The sequence below is a fragment of the Dendropsophus ebraccatus genome, chromosome 6 (assembly GCF_027789765.1).
Source record: "Dendropsophus ebraccatus isolate aDenEbr1 chromosome 6, aDenEbr1.pat, whole genome shotgun sequence".
In the NCBI taxonomy this organism is placed as follows: domain Eukaryota; kingdom Metazoa; phylum Chordata; class Amphibia; order Anura; family Hylidae; genus Dendropsophus; species Dendropsophus ebraccatus.
The window spans coordinates 122,131,884-122,158,044 of record NC_091459.1 but is presented as its reverse complement, the minus strand read 5'-3'; the positions used below and the strand labels follow the sequence as shown (position 1 = coordinate 122,158,044).

Sequence of the window (26,161 nt, the reverse complement as noted above, 5' to 3'; positions counted from 1 at the left end):
TAAAGAGTATAACTAGCACAGTGTTTCTCAACTCCAGTCCTCAAGACCCACCAACACGTCATGTTTTGAGGATTTCACAGGTGATATAATTATAGTCTGTGCACCAGTAACTGCCACAGCCGTTCGTTGTATGGGATATCCGCAAAACATGACCTGTTGGTGGGTCTTGAGGACTGTTGAAAGAGAGGGAGTCACATGGTTTGTCGCTAGTGGGCAGCTGATATGTCACGTTCCAATGACTGCAGTGGAAAAGAGCAGATCTGGAGCATTGAGAGGGTAAAACACTGATGAGGGCTCTGTGGCTGTAATGGGTACACCGTGGCTGTGGTAGAGGCACTCTAGTTGTGGTGGAGCACGCTAGTTGTGATGGTGGTGCTCTAGTTGTGATGGAGGCGCCGTGGCTGTGGTAGAGGCACTCTAGTTGTGGTGGAGCACGCTAGTTGTGATGGTGGCGCTCTAGTTGTGATGGAGGCGCCGTGGCTGTGGTAGAGGCACTCTAGATGTGGTGGAGCACACTAGTTGTAATGGTGGCGCTCTAGTTGTGATGGGTACACCGTGGCTGTGGTAGAGGCACTCTAGTTGTGGTGGAGCACGCTAGTTGTAATGGTGGCGCTCTAGTTGTGATGGGGGCGCCGTGGCTGTGATAGAGGCACTCTAGTTGTGATGGTGACACTCTAGTTTTGTTAGGGGCAACGTGGCTGTGATAGAGGCACTCTAGTTGTGATGGTGACACTCTAGTTGTGATGGAGGCACCATGGATATGAAGGGGGCACAGTGTCAGTGATAAGGCCTATGGGGGAGATTTATCAAACATGGTGTAAAGTGAAACTGGCTCAGTTGCCCCTAGCAACCAATCAGATTCCACCTTTCATTTTCCAAAGTGTCTGTGAGAAATGAAAGGTGGAATCTGATTGGTTGCTAGGGGCAACTGAGCCAGTTTCACTTTACATCATGTTTGATAAATCTCCCCTTATATATTTTGCAGGCACTTTAATCTCTGATAAGAACTGCCTAGCCATGGCTCATACGAATATTAACTAACACTAGCAACTTGCAACCAAATCTTTTAAGGGCCACACTTAGACTAATTATATCAATTGTTGTATCCTTATGATTAGATCCCATCACGTCTGATTCCGTGTACCAACCCTAGGCACAGGTTTACTGTATGGCTGTCACCTTCCTCTGCCCACTAATACCAATCTGTCTCATGGTAATCCCCTGTAAGCCTCCTGTAAGAATAGGAGCGGTATTATAACATCAGTGGAATGTGAAGCTGCAGAACACAAACCTATACTCCATAAAGAAGGTGTAATGTCTGAGTGTGACTAGCACCTTAAACAGGAAGTCCATCATCGAAATCATCTCATAGTGGATTTTAAAAAGTTTGGGTTCTGAACAGTATCTAGACATCTGATTAACCTATTCTGTATAGAGGCAGGCAACATACTGCCTCATTCACACACCAGATTTTCACATAGACTTTGGAGAGCGGTCCATGCTGATCACGAATGCCGACCATGGATGAAAAAATGTTGGAGAAATACATTGGATTTCTCCTTTATAATGGCGAAAGTCCACTGCAGTACCGTTCCAGTCAATGACATATGTCTAACAGACTCTAAGGGCCCTATTCCACCGAAAGATTATCATTCAGATTATTGTTAAATCATTCGAATCTAAACGATAATCGTTCGGTTGAAATGCAGTTAACGATTAACGACCGAACGAGAAATCGTTGATCGCTTTATAAGACCTGGACCTATTTTTATTGTTGCTCGTTCGCAAATCGTTCGCATTGAATAAGACATTGTTCGGTCGTTCGCAATAAATACGAACGCAATAGTGAATAAATAGCGAAGAAAAAACATCGCAATTATGATCATAAGTAACGATTATCGTTCCATGGAAATGACTGAACGTTTTCAGGTCTTTTGCAATAGCGGTCGTTTGAGATCGTTAATAGTTAACGATTATGCAAACAATAATCGTCCGGTGGAATAGGGCCCTAAGCAATGCATCTGTTAAGCCTTGCTTAGTCACTACCGCACAATGCAATGCCCAAGAAACTTATTTTCTGCAGTATTGATTGAACTCCCATCCATGATCTATCTGGCACGCATCAGCAGTCACCTGTTGATCCTAATCAAAGAGTTTACTGACACCTGGTTGAAAGGTTTATTCCCATCTTGAACATTTATGGCATATCCACAGATATGTAAGGTGCAACTAGGGCTGGGCGGTATACCGTAAAAATACCGATACCGTCACTGGTGTCGGTTAACCGACCTCAACTCTGCCAGGACGGTATCTGCGGTATTTTTCCTCCCCTCACCCGACGGCCGCATCTACTGCTCCCCTCAGTTAATCTCCCACGTGTCCCTGCTCCTACCCTGACTGGCCTGTGTAAAACTATTCTGATCCCAGCCAGGACGCACATATACTGGTGCAAGGCAAGGGATAGAAGATCCTGCTGCAGGGGCTGAAGAGAAAGGCTGGAGAACTGACAGGCTGCGCACGGGCATGCGCACGGGGCGGCTCACTTCTCCTAGCTTCTCTGGAAGCTGCACGGTGTGCCCTGCCCCCCCTCTCCCGCATGTACAGTGGCTTCAGGGGGTCAGGTATGGGTCGGCACCTCCTCGCTCCACAGGGCACCGCACTCTGTCCCGCACAGGAATCCCCGGCTCCCGTTATCTTTTCTCAGTCCTGGAAGCAGCCATGTGTGACGCTCTTCCCCGGACACTGCCAGCAGATATATGTGCTCGGAGCTACACCAACACTGAGGGACAGGGGCTGTGCGGGAGAGACAGACAGCGGTGGCTGGTGGAGCAAGGAGGTGCCGACCCATACCTGACCCCAACTGTATGTGAGGGAGAGGGGGGGGGCAGGGCAGAACAGCTTGTGACAGTGACTGGGGGTAGATATTGGATAGAAAGAGATAGATTAGATTAGAGAGATAGATAGGAGATAAGAGAGATAGATAGATAGGATAGATCTATCTATCTATCTAAATAGAAAAAGCCGTGGCACTCGAAATTCTGTGAAAAAATAAGTGTTTTTTAGTCGCCCCAAACCGAGGTTTTGGGTGAATAAAAAACACTTATTATTTTTTCACTGAATTTCGAGTGCCACGGCTTTTTCTATTTGTATACTTTAGAACCTGTGGTCGCAAGGGTGCACGCTGGAAGGCACCGAACTATACTTATAAAAAGGAGTGCTGCACTAATAGACTTTTTTTGTATCGATCTATCTATCTCTCTATGATCTATCTATCTCTCTATGATCTATCTATCTCTCTATGATCTATCTATCTATCTATATCTATCTATCTATCTCTCTATGTCCTATCTATCTATCTCTCTATGTTCTATCTATCTATCTCTCTATGTTCTATCTATCTATCTCTATGTTCTATCTATCTATCTCTCTATGTTCTATCTATCTCCCTCCCATCGATCGATCGATAGATAAAGCAAACCATATAGGCCGCACACTAAATGAACTGTGGCTGCCAGCAGTCGAATCCCAGATCCTGGATCAAGTCAGCTAGTAAAAAATACTCTGCAGCACCGATGGTAATACAAACGTGGATTTATTCCATATAACAATGTGCAGCAAACTTCACAAGTAATATACAACGTTTCGGCGTCTCCTACGCCATTTTCAAGTGGCACTTGAAAATGGCGTAGGAGACGCCAAAACGTTGTATATTACTTATGAAGTTTGCTGCACATTGTTATATGGAATAAATCCACGTTTGTATTACCATCGAAAAATGTGGTTTTCAAAAGGGGTGTGGCTTTTAAAAGGGGCGTGTCATAATTATCGTTCAATTTATCGTTACCACGGCTACATGAATGATAAACCGCGATATTGATTTAGGCCAATATCGCCCAGCCCTAGGTGCAACCCACACGTATTACACAATGGTGGCTTATTCTGTGGTGAGGAATATTTTTTAAAACCCTTTTTAACTGAGGTTAGGTGAGGGAGCATAGTGCAAGCTCAGAAGTCTGCACCATACCCAGCGGCTGCCAATGACTGACATTAGAGATGTCATATGAACAGGTAAATGACTATCATTAGAGTGATCGCCTATGTCAGCCATTGGCAGCTACTGGGTATGGTACGGACTCCAGAGCTTGGACCATGCTCCCTCACCTGACCTGGGTTGATTACTTTATGGTAATCAAATGCCGCACGCTCGGATGTAAACTAACCTGAGCGTGCTTGAAGTTCGCTCATCTCTAGCCACAATCATTAGTGCTTGTGACACCTAAACTATATTTAGATCATCTTTGGTTTAGGGGTCCAACTAACACACCCTCAAAGGGGTATTCCACTCAAACATAACTTTTGATATGGTGCTGCTCGTGGTGAGACTAACAATTCCTTCTATGCTTGTTATTATCTATTCAGTCTCCTTCACCCAGTTCTGAGCTGTTGCTTTCTGCTGAAAACACAAAAATCTATGTGTAAGCCTTTCTCTCCATCTCCCCCTCCCTTCTGAGACAGATCATGTAAACAGGTCACTGACTTGCTTTATCTGCAACTTTGTAGCTTCTTTGTAATACTGGCAGGGTTATTCTGAAGTCAAGTTGCTAATGAACTCACTGTGATTAACCCTCCCAGCATTACAAGGAAGCTTTAATGTTGCAGATAAAGCCAGTCGAGGACTTGTTTACATCATATATCTCAGAAGGGAGGGGGAGGAGGGGGAGGCAGAGAGAAAGGCTTACGCACAGATCTTTGTGTTTTCGGCAGAAAGCAGCGGCTCAAAACTGGGGAAAGGAGACTGAAAAGACAACAAGTATGGAATGAATTGTTAGTCCCATCATGGATGGCAACATATGAAAAGTTATGTTTGAGTTGAATACCCCTTTAATGTAGCATTATCATATTACAGGTTTCATAAAAACATCTAACCTTGTGGAAAAGGCACCTTAGGGCCATGTTCACACATAGTATTTCCATCAGTCTTTTTTCAACCAAAATCAGGAGTGGAACTAAGAGGGCAAAATTATAATGAAAAGAGTTGCACAGTTTCAGATTTTTTTCGCCCACTTCTGGTTTTGGTTTAAAAAAGACTGATCAAAAGCCTGACAGAAATACTATGTGTGAACATAGCCTTAATGTTGGCCTACTGTACCCCAGTTTGGTTTTATTTCTGTTTGACATTATTTAGCTATTCTGTCATAGGAGCAATACTATGGTGAACTATATGGTAGAACATAAAGCACCTTAACCCAAGACTGGCACTCCCTCAATGTATGTCAATCATGGATGCTGATCAGTTGCCACAGCAGCCCGAGGCCTTGGTGCCTGTCGTGACCGATCTCTACCTATAGCAGGCTGTGGTAACATAGCGACGACCACATGGATCAGTGCAATGTATATGTAATCTAGTGATTGCTTATAAAAGGCAGGGTTAAATGTTCATGTACAGGTTCCATAGAAACATGCAGCTTTGTGGAAAAGGCATCTGTAATGTGGCTCTACTGTACCATAGCTTGCCTTTGATTTTTTTTCTATTTGACTGCTATGTTTGTTACTGTTCAGACCTCAGTGCAGTCCTCTGCCTGTAAAGTACAGCCAAGAATTTGTGTGGTGATTGACAGGTTCCACCACACCTGTCTTGGTTCTTAGCTCTGTCTTGGTCCTAGCCGGGCTGAAGATGGTTAAGACTCAATAATGATGGACAGTTGCCTTTACAACTAATCTCCCTTTCCTGTCTGTGCTTTGTGTGGTCTGGATGTCAGAGGGCAGGTCCAATCACACCCTGGACTGGAACTCTGGTATCTCATAAGAAGTCCACCTGTGCTCTGGGACATGGCTTGTGATAGTCTTATGAAGTTTGAGCTAGTGTATTGGATTTCTTGGAATTCTCACCTCTTTGCCTTTCCTTCTGTTTTTGCCTGCTGTTCTTGTACCATTCCGCTATTACCGGTATGACCTGCATGTTGCTGACTATTCCATATTATGTTTGTCTGTTTTGTCTCGCTCTGTGTTTCACTTACCGAGTGTAGGGACTGCCACCCAGTTGTCACTGACCGCTTAGAGTCGGGCTGGCAAGTAGGCAGGTGCTAGGGCTAGTGCTAGGGCTCATACGGTCTGTCCCTGTATTCCATCCAGGTCCCAGGCTCCCTTATATTTGACATTATTTAGCTCTTCTGCTATGGTGAACAATATGTCAGCCCAAAATGTACAGCCTAACCCCAATCCAAACTGCAATCCTTCAAATAGTTTTTATTCGGCTCCTCGTGGGTATGATACTCATATGGAAATTGGAAACAGGGTAAATTTTTATTAAAACAGTATACAATTGGCAAATAAAACTTCTGATGAAATTAGTATTCTATATTTTACAAAGTATAGTGTTCTCAATAAAAGAAATGACAAAATATTAACATCTGAAAAGAACAATTTTCTTACAATTTAATTAACAAATTTAAAAAATTTAATACACGTTAAACTTGTACAATTTATTCTTTGAAAAAATATTCAATAACAAAAACTACAACCAAAAAATACAAACATCACACTTGTTATATGCCTGCTGAGGAGAGACATTCATGTGATTTATACTTGTGATGATAAATCCATCTCTGGGATATTTTGGAGAAATGAATGTGAATGATGATCATTCTTCCCAGAGGCTGGAGAGGAGTATCTCAATAATTTATTTCTACATTTCCTGGTGACACATGGAAATAAGTTTTATGTGATTTTTTTTCCCTAACAGTAATAACAATTATTCTATATTTCAGGTACACCTCATCAACCAGAATGAATCCATCTGTAGCAGAAGGTTACTCGGCCCCTCTGGCCACTCCAGATCGGCCATTTCCACCAGTGGTTCGGTCTCATGCAGTCTCCGAAGTGACCCCAGCCAAGAAAATAACCTTCTTTAAGAGCGGAGATCCTCAGTTCAGTGGAGTAAAGATGGCTATAAATCGTCGTAGCTTCAAAAGTTTTAGTGCTCTCATGGATGATCTTTCAAACAAGGTTCCATTGCCGTTTGGGGTTCGGACGATTACTACGCCTCGGGGAACACATAATATAAGCAAACTGGAACAACTTCAAGATGGAGGGAGATATATCTGCTCTGACAAAAAGTATGTACAACCTATTGCTGGACGTAAAGTGGGAAATCCAAGAGCTAGTCGACCAGTCAGTGCCCGAAAGCAAGGACAACCTGAGGACCCAGAGGAGGAATACTCTGCAACTCATTTTCAACAGGTGCCGAGAGTACGGAAGAAAATTGTTCTAGTGAAAAATGGGGATCCAACAGTTAGACGTTCTATCATCCTTAATCGGAGAAATGCTCGGAACTTCAGGACTTTTCTTGAGGATGCCTCAGATCTCTTGCAATATACAGTGCGAAGGTTATATACTGTGGATGGAAGGAGAGTAAGTAGTCAGTGGGCTTTACAGATGCCAATGGTTCTTAGTTCTTCAGTTTAGTGTCTACTATTAGTAAATTTGCTCCATTTCCAAGTATATACTCCTTTTTATGTGACTCTGAATCATAGGCAAAGCATAGCCATTATTCCTGTATGCCAACAAACCCTGAATGTTTACACTCTTGAAACATTAATTAGGATTACAGCGATAGTCAAATCATTCTTCAAAGGACATGTCTATCTGAGAAAACATGGTGCATTCAGAAGTAACAGAGGCAGGTATCACTAAAGAACATCAGTGATATTTACGTGTAAATGGAAATTAATTTGGTTGTTCCAGGAGAAAGGAATTATTAAGTCATATACATTAATAGGGGCCTCTGATTAGGTTTCTTATTTCTTGGCCAGAGTGTAGAGCAGTTACAAAGTACATCCCTCGTCCTGGAGGACCTGTCTTGCATAAGGGCTCGTGCACACAGAGCAAAAGAGGCGGAAATTTAAAGCAGAACCCGTGCTGTGGACGTCGCTTGAAATTCTGCCTGTCCCATTGATTCAATTGGATGTTATGTGTGCCTCCGCTCTCTGCTTAAAGAATTGACATGTCAATGGAATTTGTGTAATACTTCAGATCTCCTGTGGGAGTGCTGCAGGGAAACGGAACACTAAGGGCCCTATTCCACCGGACGATTATCGTTTGCATAATTGTTAACGATTAACGATCTCAAACGACCGCTATTGCGAAAGAGCTAAAAACGTTCACTCATTTCCATGGAACGATAATCGTTACTTATGATCGTAATTGCGATAGTTTTTCTTCGCTATTTATTCGCTATTGCGTTCGTATCTATTGTGAACAACCGAACAATGTCTTATTCAATGCGAACGTTTTGCGAACGTTTTGCGAACGAGCAACGATAAAAATAGGTCCTGGTCTTATAAAGCGATCAACGATTTCTCGTTCGGTCGTTAATCGTTAACTGCATTTCAACCGAACGATTATCATTTAGATTCGAACGATTTAATGATAATCTGAACGATAATCGTTCGGGGGAATAGGGCCCTAAGGGTTCTATTACATGGAGCAATCATCTGCCAAATCAGGCAAATACCGTTTTGTGTAATAAAATCAACGATCAGCCAAAGAGTGAGCAATACTTTGTCCATCAGCTGATTGGGGTCTTTCAACATGTTCAAAAATACTTGGCCGCTGCCTGACTGCATGTAATAGGTGATGTGTAGCCAATGGCTGATAAAAGGGTATGGAAAATAGTAAAGATGTAGCTATGCTTACCTCTCCATGCTCCTCGGTGTCCTCCTGCCGTGTTTCTGCATCCCATGCTGAACGCCGCTGCCAACACTTACGAACCCATCTCTGCGTTGACAGCCCGCTCAGCAAATCACTGGCCATGGTGCTGTCCTATCTCAGTCAGTGATTGGCTGAGCGGGCTGTGACTCCTGGGAAGGGTTCAGCAGCAGGGGGGATGCAGAAACACGGTTGGAACACATCGGGGGAGGGTAGAGAGGTAAGCATAGCTACATTTTTATTATTTATCGGGATGTCCATGCAGCCCCACCCACACAATTATCAAGGCAGTCAGCGATCACGTATAGCAAGAGTTGGGCTGTCTAATACCTACTTTAAGTTTTCCTATAGATTACAGCTGATAGATAGATGATAATCTAGAGAGATAGATATGCAATAGAGTCCCAGAATTCAGTGATGTCATGCAGTCATGTGACCACTCATCACGCAGCTCAGGAGGGACAGGGAAGACGGCTGCATTATCAGATTAAACATCATTATCTGCTAATCTGGCTTTGCTCTATCGGGGTTTGGCCTAGTCACATTTACATTACAGCGGCTGAATTATTTCTTTCCATACTGTGCCTGACAGTTCTTGCAGTTTTGCACTCTATCGTTCATCACTTTAGGCGTACATAGAGCAACTTTATATGACACAATGCAATATAATCACTTATTCATTATAACAAAGGCTTATTGGTAATATAATGTATAGTTCTTTAATATTCTGCTCTCCATTCTACAATTTAGGGCTTGTTTACATTATGATTTGGTCCTTCATTGGGAGAATATATTAGAAACTTGTCAAGATCAGCTGCCTATAGGCCCTATTCCACGGAACGATTATCGTCCGTATTCGGCCGATATCGGCCGCAACGGACGATAATCGTCCCGTGGAATAGAGTGCAATGATCAGCCGACATCGTTCATGTCGGCTGATCGTTGCCGTCGCTTGTTTTTCAACATGTTGAAAAACAAGCGACTAATATAGCAGCGATCTGCTGCCGTCGCTCAGTTGAATAGGAGCGTCGGCAACAGACGCTGCTATATCCTATGGGCTGCCCGGACGATCAGCGATCACCCGGGCAGCTCCCCGCCGCCCCCTCCCGCACTCACCCGCTCGCTGGAGCCGTGTTGAATAGCGGTGGCAGCGAGCGGGGAACAAGGAGCAAACGAGCGCTGAGAGCGCTCGTTTGCTCCTCTTAACGACCCGTGGAATAGGCCCTTATGTATATGTGCGCAGAGCGCCATGGGTCCCATTTACTTCAGTGACGTAAACAGCTAGTGACCAAGTATAGGTTTCCCACATGCAATTTAAAAAAAATAAGATTCAAAAGCGTGGTCTGCTGCACTGCGGCATCCAAGTAAGTGTACATGCGGTCACAAATTAACTATGTTCAGGTCATTAAGGTAAATGGGGCCCATGGCTCTCCATACACATATATATTAGCAGTCAACAGGTTGCCGACAAATATGTGCAAAGGAAGACCAAATGGTATGAAACCTTCCTTACAAAGGAATTCTCCAGAGCATACCTCTACGGTATGTCAAAGCACCAAATTAGCAGCACATCCAACCTGCTATGTTATAAAAAGTAATTCAACGCCAGTAGGACTTCCCCAGCAAACTTGCAGAGCTTTGATAAGTGCTTTGTGGTGGGATTTTTATGGAATATTGGAATGGTTAGATTTAGGCCCATTATTTCCTTTCCCTCCAGTATAGCTTTTGTGTAGGGTTCTAGTTAAAAAGGTACAGGGAACATTTTGTTAAATAGGCTCAAGGAGGTGGTAAACATAAAAAAAAAATATATATACTTTTTCCTGTGTTTACAATCATCTTGTGCATTTGACCACAATTGGTAGCTGAGGCAGAACAGGAATTATTGTTGATCAGGACAAAGATCTAGAAAGAGGTCTGACAGTGGTGGTGGGGGGAACAAAATGATAGGTTTGTTATGTTTACCTCTTGCCTGCTGCAGTCTGGGTCAGAGAGACACAAACTTCATCTTCTTAATTTACTGTGCTGGTAAATATGACGTTTCCTCCTACTACCCCATCCTTCCTCCTAATGAATATTGGGACGTCATTCTTTAATTACATCACTCCAGTGATTGACACTGCAAAGGACTGGATGAATACTCATTAGGAGGGCAGTTCCCACCCTCAGTGCACTAAACCACCATGAAAATTATCTTTACCCTCAGCGCCCTGTGCCCTATAGGAAGATATCAGCAGGTTAGATGCTTCTAAGCTGCTGATGGTTTTCCCTTAATATGTAGTAAATAGAGATGAGCGAACCTCGAGCATACTCGAGTCAATCCGAACCCGAACTTCCGGCATTTGATTAGCGGTGGCTGCTGAACTTGGATAAAGCCCTAAGGCTATGTGGAAAACATGGATATAGTCATTGGCTGTATCCATGTTTTCCAGACAACCTTAGAGCTTTATCCAAGTTCAGCAGCCCCCGCTAATCAAATACCGAACGTTCCGGTTCGGATCGACTCGAACCCGAACCCGGTTCTCTCATCTCTAGTAGTAAACCAATGCACTAAATATACATGTTCCTATTTACCGCAGTGATTTATACAATAGCACTTGTGCTCTCTATCCAACAGATTGAGAACATACAAGCAGTTCTGCAGTCCGCCAGCATCCTCATCTGTGCGGGGAAAGAGCCTTTTAAGCCCATCCAAACAGATAATATGCGTAAAAGTATAACCGACAAGCTACCGGGCCTCCGATCCCATCCAAGCAACAATGCTGAGGTCATGGACAATAAGAAAAATGGTAAACAACTGTATAGTAATCATGGTCCTCTATGGTCTAAGATAATGTGATGTTTGACGGTTTTTGCATTGTAATTGCAGCTTACCCTGCCGAACACAAGAAAACTTGACTGTGCTCCTGAGATCGTACATGCAGTAGTTGTGCTCCTGACGTCTTCTCTCTTCACTTTCAGGGACAGGAAGTAGCTATCTGACTAATCATATTGGCTCTGATATATCTAACTGTCCTGTTACTGTGTCCTCCACCTACTACCCTTAAGGTCTCCATATGCCTAAAAGCCCTATTACAATGAATGATTATTGGCCTTACTTAGCCAAATTATTAACCATTCAGGCTGAAAATCATTCAGGGTAATAGCGCATGTTAAGAGGAAACGATCAGCGACATGTACAATGTCAGCTGATTGTGGTCTTTTACATGTCGAAAGATCAGTGCTGTTCTGCAGCATGTCACCCAGAGTAACAAAAGCAGCAGAAGCTGACTTTAATGGGCCCATCCCAACAATCTAAGGATCTTTAGACTTTAGTCGGCCATACCCAATTTTAAAAGGTCTATGAGGTTCTTCTGAACAACCACCAACACATGGGGTTTGTAGAGATAGGGGTTGGGTGTGATAAACAAAAATCACCGCCTGACCCCTTTGTTTCGGGAGAGAGGAAACATGGCGAGAACTCTCTGGTTGCAGCTTACCCCTCCCTTTTCCATAGAGAATACAGGAACACCTGGCCGTGTCGAACATTCCTGCGTATGGTAAGGACGAGCCATGAGTGGTGGCGATAATCCTTGGCTGAACAATTGTTTGGTCCTCAGTTATTGAAGGTGTATGGGGGCCTTTAGGTCTCCTTCTAAGGGTCCTATTGCACCTGTTATCAGATGAACAGGCCAATATCGTCCTGTGTATTCGTCCTTTGAGGCAAATGATCAAGTGAAGAATGAGCGGGCACTCATATCTTGGCTGTTCGGGCCATTTTGAGACCACAAATAATATGTAAAAGGGACTGTGCATCCGAAGGCTAATGGCCTCATAGAAACGCACAACTGATCCAGTGATTGTTCATGTGGCCCTCCGCCTCTGGTGCTCCAGCTGTCTTATAGGCTCTCTATAACAGTGCCAATGCATGAGATCAATGCTTGTTTACTGGGTGGCCTGTGCTTTCTAATATAGCCCAAAGCCAGTCACAGTGGGAGAGACTTACAACCCTTTCAGTGTTCAGAAGAACACATGTGAATACATGTTTTTTTCCCTGCATTTATAGTCTATAGGACACTTAGGAAGACATGCTTGAAGTCACATGTGACTGTCCCATTCCTCTGAATAGAACTTTGAGAAATCCATGTGTCAGTTTTTGTTTTCTCTCATTTTTTATTTGAGATAGAACTAGGATTAAATCCAAAAAAGGACTCCTAAGGCTGTGGTGCAGCAACTCTTCTAAAACTATACAGTGATAACCCAGCCTTAGGGCTCATATGCATGGACTTATAGTTCCATACAATTAGAGTTGTACAAAGCCATAATATAATGCTAATAGGCCTATCAGCTCTTACTATACCTCCATTTCCTTCAAATTAAAAAAAAAACAGCCATTTGAGCCTCAAAAACATCTTTTTTTTAAGCCCCCCAAAAATTATGTCTGAACAAAGCTTCACAGGCATTGCTTTAACAGGGACAATATTGTGGGCACCACATGGAGTACAATGGAACATGGAATTACATGAGCAATATCGAATCTCCAGGATAGCACTCATCATTGTCTGAAGTCCCTTAGAGAAGAGGTTGGCGCTGTGGTCGACCATGGCAGTGCTAGTGTTTATTCACCCAGAAATAACTAACCTCCATTCTTGTGACTGGTCAGCTAGTTATCCCCCATCCTATGAATACTATATTGTTAATTGCAATTCCATGAACAACAGCTGGACTCCCACCAATCAGCTATTTATTACTAGAGATGAGCGAACTCGGTGGCTGAAGAACTTAGGAAATACTGGAAAGCATGGATACAGCCTATGGCGGTATCCATGTTTTCCAGGCGGCCTTAGGGTTGCATCCAACTTCTTCCGCCACCGGTGACCAAATGCTGAGCATTCGGGTTTGGCCAAACCCAAGCATTAGGGATGGTCCGAACCAAGTTGGGTTCGGGTTCGTATGAACCCGAACCCTCGGTAATGATTCCCGCTGTCTGCCCGCTCCGTGCAGCGAGCAGATCCAGCGGGGGGACCGCCTGGAAAACTGGGATACAGCCATAGCCATAGGCTGTATCCCAGTTTTCCAGGTGTTCCTCCCGCTGTATCTGCCCGCTCCACGGAGCGGGCAGACAGCGGGAATCTGATGCCGAGCGTACGGGTTCATACGAACCCGAACCTCGGCAGGTTCGGACCATCCCTACCAAGCATGCTTGAAGTTCGCTTATGTCTAGTTATTACCCTATCCTGTAGATGGAGATAACTTATAACCTTGGGATGCCCCCTTTAACCCTTTCGGGACCAGGTCAAAAATGGCCTTAGCTACCACTGGTACTCTGCGATCACTTCAGAGCCCCAATGGTGAAAAGATGGAGAATTCACCATCTGTTCTCCCTATAGATGCTGCAATTGCACTGACCGCAGCATCTATAGGGTTAACATTGTGCAGCTTCTATGCTCAATTCATTCACGGAGGCAACTGTACGTCCGTGAGCGGGAACGCACCACAAAAATGGACTTACAGTAGCGTCGTGAATGTGTTAAGACCAGGGTCTTTTGTAACCTCATAGCCAATTTTCCTTGTGACCTTAGCAATAAATATGACCATCCTATGGTGGTGTGCAACTTTTTTGCCCACAGACCAACACTAAAGTTTTAGTATGAAAAATGTATCTGCTGTGATTTTACTGCGTCATGAGAAATTCTGTGTTTCGCCTTGGTGTATGGTTAGGGCAAGTAATTGCAATAATTTCAACTCAATGGCCCAGATTTCCTAATGTGTCTCCACCAGAATTCTGGCTAAAAAAAAAAGTGGTGTACAGGACTTTTCTCCACAATTATTATGTATTTTATACACTTTTTGCACCGAAAATTGGGCAGTCTTTAACCCCTTCCCGTCAGTAACATGTATATATACGTTCCTACTGCACATACTTCGTGCAGTAGGAATGTATATATACGTTCCTGTACTGACGGGGTTACTGATGTGAGCGCGAGCGCTGCAGTGAGAGCGATCCCGCTCACATCAGTGTCTGGGGCCGGAGGTAATGAAAATCAGATGCGATCCCGCAGCTGACTCTCCTTAACCCCTTAAACGCCCTGATCTACAGTAATCGCGGCTTTTAAGGTGCTCAGTGACAGATCAAGCATCTGTCACTGAGTGATCGGGACCCCCGCAGCATGTGCCGACAGCTCCTTACCTCCGTCCTTACCTCCGTCCTGTCGGATGGGCGATCCATGTATAGAGTCTGCTCTCAGGCAGGCTCTATACATAGATCGCTGATAACACTGATCTATGCTATGCTATGGCATAGCATAGATCAGTATATGCAATCTAATAATTGCATGTTTTACAGTAAATACATTTTTTTTAAAAAGTGCAGTAAAAAAGGTTTTATAAAAGTATTAAAAAAAAACCTATTAAACCCCCCCCCCAATAAAAGTTTTAAAAGACCCCATTGCCCTTAATAAAAATAAAAAAATAAATAAACATATTTCATATCGTAGGGTGCGGAATTGTACGGTCTATTAAAATATAACATTATTGTTCCAGCATGGTGAACGGCATAAACGGAGAAAAAAAAACGCACCAGGATTTCTGATTTTATTAAATTATATATCACAAAAAAATTAATAAAAAGCAATCACATTTTTTTTGTTACACCAATATGATATTAATACAAACTAGAGATCATGGCGCAAAAAATGACACCCCAAGCAGCCCTGTAGGTGGAAAAATAAAAGCGCTATGGCTCTTAGAAGGCGGGGAGGAACATTGCATTAATTTGACCCGGACTTTTGTTCATCAAAGGGCTCTGTCTTGAAGGGGTTAAGTGCAACAGATTTATCAGACAGTCTGATAAACTTGTCACATTTAAAGATTGTCTAGTCTAATGGTGCCTTTACACAGAGAGATTTATCTGACAGAGAAGCCAAAGCCAGGAGCAGACTATAAACAGAGAACAGATCATAAAGGAAGACAGATTTATCCTCTTTTCAAATCCATTCCTGGGTTTGGCTTCAAAAATCTGTCAGATAAATCTGTCTGTGTAAAGGCACCCTCAGACAGTTGTAGTAAATGTGGGCCAATGTTTTGTGAATTTAAGGAACATCTGCACCTGATACTCATCTCTATCCTGCCTCTCTATATAACAGTCAATAAAGGTTTAGCCTTTCCATTTCATAACCAGTAAGTAGACAGTGAAACTTTTATGGTGAAACTAAAGAGTTTACAAGTCTGGTAGTTTATCTTTGATGTCATGAGTTTGCTAATCCTGTTATTAGTTCGCACATTACCAGACTTTTTATTATTTACACAGTCGAGATTTATAAAGTGTACAAAACACATAACAGAAAGAAAAATAAAACATACATATATATTTGCTAGCTAACAAAAAAAGCACAAAAAGAAAAATTATCCTGCCCAGCCTCTCTTTTCTGTTTTGCCCTTTTGTGAATAACTACAGTACGTCCCGTGCAATAAAACTAAAAGCGACACCTTGAGATGTTGAGTCTGGGAGCTCAAGTCAGGATTTACTTCCAGGAAGGTTTACACAAGAACACCATCTTTTACTGTCTATTGCGTGAGCTTCCCCATCTTCATCTAATCCAAGGTCCCTGAAACAGTGTTTGATCCCGGGCAGGAGTTAGCTTGTAGAAATGCACTTCAAAGTTGTTGTGGGCAGAAAAATAGACGAAGACGGTGGTGAGAACTGTAGTAGGAGAAAAAGGACGACAAGATTCTCAGTCTCTTAGAGTCGTCACAGTGACTTCTGAACTTCTTACAAGGAATCAGTTTGGCTTTGTGGTAAGGTGAAGCAGATATAGATAAAAAATTTTAGCATTCTCGTTGCCATGACTTGGAGCAAATGTAAGAAATGTGAACACTGTATAATCTGTTGACGTCACAGCCCAAAGCCTAAGGTTTCACTATTAAGAGATTCTCATTTCGAAATTCCTGCTTTTGATTTCTGACAGATATTGCCCTGTTGTGGGTCCCTACTATTCGCGACAGCTTGGAAATTGTGTAATCCTGAACGTTCAGTGTTTGATTCCCCATGGCTGCAGAAGTTGGATGCTGTACTAGGGAGTCCTGGAAAACATGGATACAGCCATATGCATCTAACTTCTGCAGCTGTGGGGGATCAAACACTGAACGTTCAGGTTGCCAGACCCAAACAGTTTGAAAGGTCTGCTCAACTCTAGTCTTTACTGACAACACTGTCTCTGTCAATAGACCACATAGGGCCCTATTACACCAACAGATGTTAAGCCAAAGCCAGGAATGGACTATACACAGAGAACAGGCAATAAAGGCAAGTCTTGAGATATCTTCTCTTTTTTAGATCCATTCCTGGCTTTGGCTTAAAAAAAAAAAATCTGTCACATAATCTGTTGGTGTAATAGGGCCCTTAGACTTAGGGTGGTATTACACGGGCCGAGCAGGGCCCGATAATACCTGTAAACGAGCAGCGATCTGCTAGATCGTTGCTCGTTTACTGGACCTATTACACGGCCCGATAATCGTTTGACAATAGCTGCAAGGACATCGTTACCGATGTCCTTGCAGCCCTTGCTAAACTGGCATACATTACCCATCCACGTTCCAGGGCTGCTCCTGCGTCAGCTTCTCCTGGGGGTCCCGCGCGCTCTCTAGCGTCACAGCAGCCTGTCAGCTGGTAGGCCGCTCAGCCAATCACAGGCCGGGACCGCCGCGGCCTGTGATTGGCTGAGCGGCCTATCAGCTGACAGGCCTCTGTGACGCTAGAGCGCGCGCGGGACGCAGGGAGAAGCGGACGGCAGGAGCAGCCCTGGAACGTGGATGGGTAATGTATATCGTTAGTCGCCGGCCACGCACCGCTATTACACGCAGCGGTGCGCGGTCGGCGCCCGACGAAAATAGGTTCTAACCTATATCAACGATCAGCCGATGATCGTTGTCATCGGCTGATCGTTGCATTTATTACACGGAGCGATAATCGGCCGAATCAGACCAATTCGGCCGATTATCGTTCCGTGTAATACCACCCTTAGAGAATGGTCTCCCAATGTAATTTTTTTTCCTTTGTAGCAAATACTCATAGACATAATGAAAACAATGTTTGTTTATTAGCTAAGCATTCTAGATGTATGAAATCTATTTTAGACATGAGGATTTTCTTTATGAATAGGATATATTTTTCCGCTTTAAAGGAGGAAAAAGTTGTGTAATAGAATCAATGCTCTGTTGATGTCATAATTTCTAAAAAACATGACAGCCCAAATCTGAAAATGCAAATGGCGTGAAGGTAAAAGCGAAATAGCTTGCAGTCCCATAATTTAGTCTGCTGTGCCCACCGCTCGTGGCAGGCTCTCCTGACTGTCCACCAACTTACTAAGTAGGTACAGCTATGGGTCGGGCATGATGGAAAAACCCCTTGGCTGTGCCCAGCGTTACTGTGTACAGAGAGGACGGGTGCCGTACGGGACAGAAAACTGATGGCTAGATCATTGTTCGTCCATCAGATATTGCAGGTATATGTCCGCCTAAAGGTATGGACTTAGCTAATTGAAAGAAAACATGTCCCAACAGAAGAGCTGTCATTTGCAATGGAAAGGTTTATAAAAATGTCAACATGGAGTGAGGCAGAAGTATAGAGAAAATGGGAATGTTATGTAAGAAGAACATATGGATGGACCAAGGTAGACATCAGACAGTTAGGATAGAAAACTCAAATGCAATAAATACAAAGTGCACAAAAAAAATGAAATGGGTGCAAACAGAAGTTAACAGAACTAAATAAAATGTGATTTACATATACAATATATTATATAGAAAAACCAAACAAAAATCAGAACTAACTTAAATGACAGAAAACAAGGATACAGGGGCTAAAGAGAAGAATCATGGACTATGGAGGAAAGTGATATCACTGGTGGGAGAGATGATAAGGGAACTTCTTTCTGGGGCCAATCTTATAAAACATATATAAATAACGAAGGAGAACTAGGAGAGGGAAGTACTAAGGGGGATTGTTTGAATGATGATTCAATATTTTTTTTAGTATGGGGATAGTGTGGAATGTTGTATAATGAAAAGAAAACAATTTCAATAAAAAAAAAAATCCTTTCATGAAGCGAGATTGTCCAGTGACTAAACATTGTTTTGATTCACATCTGCAATTTGTGTATTTGCTATGAAATGTGATGCAGAGCCGATTTGGCTCAGCACCGCTGTGTTCCATCCTCACCTCCATTCTGAGTGAGTGAGTGTGGGGACGTGACAGAGCTGAACTGAACTGGCCAGATGAGAAAACCCCTTTAACATTAATGGGCTTTACATGTTTCCATTATGGTGTCTGCCTTTCCTAGACCAATTAGCACTGCATACTAGATTATATTGTCTTATTTTTTTCTTAAGGAATGTAAACACAGGTTTTTATGCCCTGAAAAGAATGCCCCTTTCCCTTAAAGCAAATGTATCACAAGATTAACTTAATAAAGCTTTCCATACCATCTGATTGATTGGCATCGCCACTGTATGGATTCTATTAGTGCCATCTATTCCTTATACCGCTGCCAGATTCCTGAGATCTCCTCCCTTTTGTATATATACAAATGTGCTCTTTCCTCCCTACGGTAACTTTCCGCCTTTAGCATGAAGTCTGTCTCTGACCTGGCGTGTCACTGAGGAGAGGAGATATTGGTGCCTGGGCCAGTAATGGTACGGTATGGAAATCTTTGTTTAGTAATCTTGAGGTACTCTCGCTTTAATGCCTCACACTAGGTGTAACACAATGGTTCCCATATGATTGGCATCTACTTTCAAGTAAAATAATTTCATTTATTAAAAAAAAATCATGTCAATCAATTATAATATTGAGACATCCTAAATTCTACTAAATGTGATTTTTACATAAAACTAGTTTTACCTCTGTCGAGCTAACATATATTATTTTCTTCTTTTGTTTGAACAGCAAACTTTGGACTAAAAGCCAAAAAAAGTGTGATCCACCCTCGGTCAGCATCAAGCAATAAGACAAGGCTCTCTCTGTCTTCTGAAAAATCATATCCCAATGGCTTGAATATGTCCCCAGTGAACAGCGGCTTTGGCTCGTATCCCAATATGTGTCCTCATGGAAAATCGGAAGACCCTCGACACTCCCTCCACAATGATGACATTGAGAAAAAGGTGCACGTAAATAAAGATGGCAGCCTTTCAGTAGAGATGAAGGTCCGGTTTCGTCTGCTTAATGAAGAAACTCTACAATGGTCCACACAAATAAAAAAGTCCAGTACGATAGGCAAAGCGAAGTGTGATGAACTTTGTTTATTTGATGAAAATGATAGGAAGGAAGAGATGAACACCGAAAACTATTCAGAAACAGATGAATCATTCTACCCATGTGATGCTGACTCTTATAGCTCAAAGCTAAATGAGGCAGGCATAGATGATATGTATTGTAGTCATTGTGGCATGCAATGTCAAGATTATGATATCTGGAAAAATCCAATGCATATCAACCAACAAGAGGACTATGTGAAAAGAGCTACATGGCAAACTCGGTCGTCTACTTCAAGTACATCGACACAACACAGATTGATGTGTGATCAAAAGACATCTATTGATAGTCTACATTCTATGTCTTCAGAGGAGTACTCAGAGCATATTGTGCAGAGGTCATCACACTATTCAGAAACCAAAGAAAATGGAGATACAATGGTTACATATTCAACAGTTAGTCAGCGTGCAAGTCGTAGTGGTCGGTCAACTGTAGCCTCAAATGTAGATGGAGTTTCAGATACTGAGCAGACTAAAAGAGGCAAGAGCCAAAACAAGTCAAGGTCAAGCTTAAAGAGTCATGGTTCAATGCAGAAACAACAGTCTCAGCTTTCTGAAGAGCAGAATAGCCATGGCGGCAGCTTTGGTGAGTGCCTTGAAGCATCGCCAACTCCCTGTTCTGATGGTGAGCACTGTAGCCAAAAAGTAAGTGTTGTTTCTCAGTCATCAGTACACTCTAGAAAGAGTCAGCGTAGACTGCTGAAAAGGAATAGCACAAACACATCAAACATTAGCTATCACGAGGAAGAAGAAAAAACACACCAATCTAGTCGTAAGGGGTCACTGAAGAATATACAAGGTACATCCACAGAAACAGGGAATTCAGAAGATCCCTGTGGAAGTGAACCTGAAGACAATACAAATAACTCTCACGATAATGAAATGCATGACAATCATTCTGAAAATGCATCACCTAGTGATCCTATGAGACGCAGTCTTGCCGAATATGATAAGCGTTCAACAGGTAGATCTTCCAGATCTTCAACTAAATCCAGATCTTCCTCTAATAAAATGATAAAAGTCAATGGACTTGGTGAAGATGATACTTTATGTAACTCTCCTGGCTTGACTACTATATCAAAACAAAACAGTGAAAGTATGGATATTTGTGAGAACAATGTGAGTGAAAGCAAAGCCACCCTGTCTCAATCCAAGAGAAAATCCTTTACGGAACAACAGAAACGGAGCTTACAATCCACGCAGTCATGTCAGTCAATGTCATCAATAAGTGAGTCAGTACAACCTAATTATGTTCAAGATGAACAACAAACTCTAAACCATCAGGAAAGCTGCAATGAATCACTAACCTGCTCAGAAAATTCAGATCATATAGCGTGTGCTGAAAATGAAGATGGCAAACTTAGTCTACCTATTTCACGGACATCAAGTAAATCTCTTAGTTCTAAATTTAATTGCACCAGTTGTCAAGAAAATGAACAAGTTTTCAATGCTAGTTCAAGAGTGTCATCGATATCTGAAAAGAAGAGCTTGGTTAAAAGTTCCTCTCATAAGTCTGAAAATGAAATGTCACAGGAGGAAGAGACAGTAGATGACAATGTGGTCACTGACTCAAATAGTCAAACAGCAGCTCCTGACACAAATTGTATACAAAGCCCATCACCTCCCAAAGGAAAACCAACCCATAAGCAGTTAAGGTTAGCACAGTTTAAGTTATCTAGCACTAGCACATCCAATGACCAAATGAAAACTGTGAATGGGGAAAAAACAGGGAACTCAAGAGCTTCAACACCAGCCTCGAAGGGAATGCTGGCATCTAGGACCAGTACGGAGACCTGCAAGAAGATGACGAATATAACAAGTAATAATAGTACAGAAGACACCCAGACTACCAAAAAACGTAAAAATAGTTCTAGCTCTTCCAAGAGAAAACATAAGGGAGAATCTTTAGATGCAGATAACAATACAAACAGTGATCTTGTTCCATCTGCATTACCAAATGTGACCCCAGAGGAAGTAGTAAATGAGTGGCTAAGGAAGATTCCCTCACAAACAATGGTTGTTGAGTATGAAGTGGAAGAATGCCAGAAAAAAACACAGACAGAGATAGGAACAGAAGCAAAAACAGACATTTATAAAAAACAAGACGATTTGCATAAGGAGCCCATAGAAGAAGGTGGAAACAGCAATGAGGTTAAAGATGAGATGTCTCAAGATGTGCATTGCATTAATACTGTAAATGACATTCAGGATAAAAATATTACTAATAGAAAAGAGATGGAGGAATCTGTTTTATTGAGTAAGGTGTTGGCAAATAATGTTAAAAATGAGTCTTCTTGTGATAAAAAGTCACTTCCAAACAATATACAAACGTCTGTACAAATAATGAAAGCATTGCTGAGTCCCTTGCAGGAATCAAAATTTGATCGCTCGAATAGTTTACCCGAAGTATCACAGACCATGGGAAGAAAGCTCAGTAATTCTGCTTCAGTTCTAATATCATGTCTAGCAAGTCTACAGCTTCTAGATGATGGTCAAAAAGATATCACAAAGAATGAAAATGACTTAAAAAAACCCAAGTACTTTGAATTGTTAAACATATTACAAGCATTATGGGCAGAGGGTCCAACTAACAAGAGTATTGCAAACATTAAATCTGGAAAACGCTACTCTAGAGATGATGAATTAACACCAGTGTCATCTTCAGGAGTTGACATTAATAGTGGTTTTGGAGGATCTGGTGATGGAAGCATAACTGGTGGAGGTGACCATGTGACAGTAACTGGAAAGCCAGAAAATGGAAAATCATCTACGGTAGCTAAGGAAGTAGTAACAGATGGTCAAGAAAATACAAATGAGGTTCCGTCCTGCATCATGGATGAAAACATGAACGAGAAGAAAACAGACAGTAGTGACAATACATGTGAAGCAAAAATAAAAGAAGAAACACAAGAAGGACTTTACAATCCAGTGAATAATGTAAATGATGTTGAGTGTATAGAAACAGTAGAAGAAAACAGGATTTCAAACAATGATACTATGAATATCCTTAGCCATAGTGGAGAACCAAAATCCAATGAGTCCAACTCTCAAGAGACAAACAACATTAACTCCCCGAGCGACGGTCAATCAACTGTCATCATTTCTACATCTGACTCCAATGGGAATGGGAAGGATGAGGATAAACAAGGACTAGATGCTGATCCAGTTTGGGTTCTGAAACTGCTGAAAAAAATTGAGAAAGAATTCATGACTCATTATGTAGACGCCATGAATGAGTTCAAAATCAGGTGGAATTTAGAAGACAATGAAAACCTTGATGAAATGATTGCTGAACTGAAAAATGAAGTGAGTCAGCGAATACAGAGGAGCATTTCAAATGAACTCAAGAGGATAAAAACTCAGGGAGGAGCTTGGGTACCAAGACCTCCAGCTGAAGGTCAACGCAAGTCTTCCTTGCAAACAGATGAACGTAGAAGACGTTTACAAACAATGCATCGAGTATCCATCCACCGGTATAGAAGTGGGGAGAACAGGGGTGTTGTTACCAATGACCTTTCATGTGAAACTGATGAAGAAGACCTGACATTCAGTGCTTCATTTGGAGATGACAGCAGTGGACAACCTAATGATGAATTTTGCCCATGTGAAAAATGTATAAAGCAGAAGAGGGCATTAAAATTAGCTAAACCACAAGTAGTCGCTGCCAATGCCCCCATTATTAAAGCTTTTGACCTTCAACAAATATTAAAACTGAAGCGGGAAAATGATGACGCCAAAAACGATGTAAGTGATGGTGTAGTCCCTCCACTTCTAACAGAACAATGCAAAGAAGCTGAACAAAGCATAGCACCTGACTGTTTGGTTGAGAATGAAGAAGATGCAAATGAAGTAGATCTTCTCTCTAAAGCTGAAGATGAAATTGATAAAGGGAAATCAGATATTTCAAGTGAAGATGGTGATCTTAGTAGTCGAGAAGTCAAGTCAGCATTGGATGAAGGTGAAGGCTGTGACTCAAGTAATTTCCAGTCTAATACCACACTTCAGGAAAAAGAAAATGAAAAATTGGAAAGTATAGGGCCCAAAGAAGATGGGGAGGTAGATTTGGAGAATTCTAATTCGGGTGTGTTGGAGAATAATTCTACCATTGCAAAAGAAATCAGCATAGAATGTCCTGATGAAAATACATCAGTATGTGAAGAGACAGAGAACAATGAAGAACATGAATCTGTGGATGAACAATTACCAAGTAATCTAGAAGACATACATGAAACAGAAGAACATGAAGAGGAGATAAATAAGACAGAAGATCATATGGCAACAGATGAATTTTCTGAAGATGAAGACCACCTTCTTGAAAATGACACCACCAACCCGGTTATTAAGGCAGAAGAAGACGTCCAAGAAGAAGACACTGAGACTATTAAGACCAATGGCTCACAGTTACACAAACCTTGTTTGGGTCAAGGCTCTCTTATAACACAAAATGGTTCTGTTGAGGATGCCGAGGCAGAGTGCAAAGAAAATCATAATATAGGAGAAATATCGCCAAATGGCCAGTCAAGTAGTTCAGGCAGCAAAAAGTCACAGATGTATCCTGATAGCCCCTCCGAAGATGAAGACGAAGATGGAGACTCTCCACGATGTAGTCCTGTTGGTGTGCTGAAAAAAGAAACCATTGGTCAGGTGTATGCAAACAACAAAGAAAGCTTAGAGGGATGTGACAATATATCAAAAAAAGACACAGATGATGATGTCATTGATCAAGATGACTTGGACTTCTAAAAAAAACATAAAAGGTCAATGTTATGGAAGTTGTACGGCACTGTTTTAAAATGAGACTATACAACTCTATGTAGATTATTGCTTTAAGACTTCTTATAAATAGCTTTAAACTGTTGATTTCTATTAGTTGAGTTGCCAAAATGAGTAACCCCCTTGATCTTGAGGCACCAGTAAAGGATGTCAAGATGTAGGACCTGCACTACTACTATGTTCTACTTTTTTTTTTTTTTAATAAGATGTGCAATACAAGTATCATGATATGCTACATTAATTTTGATGTGAATGTAGCATAGTGATCCTAAAGAATGGGTTTACAGTTCTAAAAAATAGTTTACAGTTCACAGAAAGTAATCTGAATAAAAAGTTTACTCTCTACTGGTTACGGCTTGTATAAAACCTTATTAACAAATAATATCCACTTGTATTTACTGGTAGTTTTCACCTGCAAATTGCCGGCCGCTCCATTCTGCAAGGAGTTTAGGGTCCCCATACACGATATTGTGCGGGCCCCAGCGACTGGACTGTTGCAATCTCTTAGCTATGCCCTATCCTCTGTATACTGTCAATAGGGCATGACTACTTGAGATGGGAATACCCCTTTAAGGCTCTGTTTACTGCACCGATAAGTCTATGGTCTATTTATCATAGGTGTGAAGAGGAACCCATGCTTTAAATAATTAAGTAATTGTTACATGTATTAACCGTTTGCACCATATGCTGAATATGTAAATAACTGTTAGAATGTACATAAAAGGGAAAAAGTAGGATGCAACTATACATTCTACAAGGGTTACCGGAAGTATTCATTTTATGTTTTTTGGTGATAGATTTACTCAATATTTAGTTTCTTAATTACTGCACCATATGTATGGCCCTGATCTGGCTCAATTTGAACTGAAAAAAAAAAAGACTTTAATAGAACAATGGACTTTATTGATCCACGATCACTGGTGCTTGAACAAACTGATTTCCTGGTTATCAGGACTAGTACAACTTCCAGAGAAAAGTGTGCAGGTTTGTGAGGTAATTTGTATATTGTAATGTATGCATGCTTATGTGTCGTGTTATATATGAATGTATGCTTCTCTCTGACGATGTATGTTCATGTACAGTGGGGTCACTTAACGCATTTTAGTGTACCACAAAATATATGACATGTATGTGCTGTATAACATGTAAAAATGCAACAATGACTGTAATTTTATCTGAAAATAATAAAAAAATGAATAAATGATTTGAAATTGTATTAGTAACACTAATAGGTCTAAAATAGACAGATAGATAGGAGATAGATAGATAGATAGATAGATATGAAATAGATAGATTGTTCCGGATGAGAGCAGCACTACTTCATAGTTTCACAATGACAGCAGGTAAGACCTTTAGATATGGGTCCACAGCTATGCAAGGATGAACCAGCATTACT

General features: G+C 41.8%; 1 protein-coding gene across 1 annotated transcript; it reads left to right on the top strand.

The window, feature by feature from the left end:
• The first annotated feature begins 220 nt into the window (after positions 1-220).
• Positions 221-24,735, top strand: RP1L1 (RP1 like 1). Its single transcript, XM_069974264.1, has 4 exons — positions 221-276; positions 6,768-7,410; positions 11,321-11,492; positions 19,628-24,735. Exons 1-4 carry the CDS (start codon positions 236-238, stop codon positions 24,733-24,735), a joined length of 5,964 nt encoding a protein of 1,987 aa, XP_069830365.1. The 5' UTR covers positions 221-235.
• The last annotated feature ends 1,426 nt before the right edge of the window (positions 24,736-26,161 follow it).

Bases quoted from the DNA above. Each gene is read 5' to 3' on its own strand.
- RP1L1 (XM_069974264.1), top strand. From the start codon at position 236: ATGACTGCAGTGGAAAAGAGCAGATCTGGAGCATTGAGAGG. The intron at 277-6,767 runs GTAAAACACTGA...TCTATATTTCAG, and splicing joins AGATCTGGAGCATTGAGAGG to GTACACCTCATCAACCAGAA. The intron at 7,411-11,320 runs GTAAGTAGTCAG...TCTATCCAACAG, and splicing joins ATACTGTGGATGGAAGGAGA to ATTGAGAACATACAAGCAGT.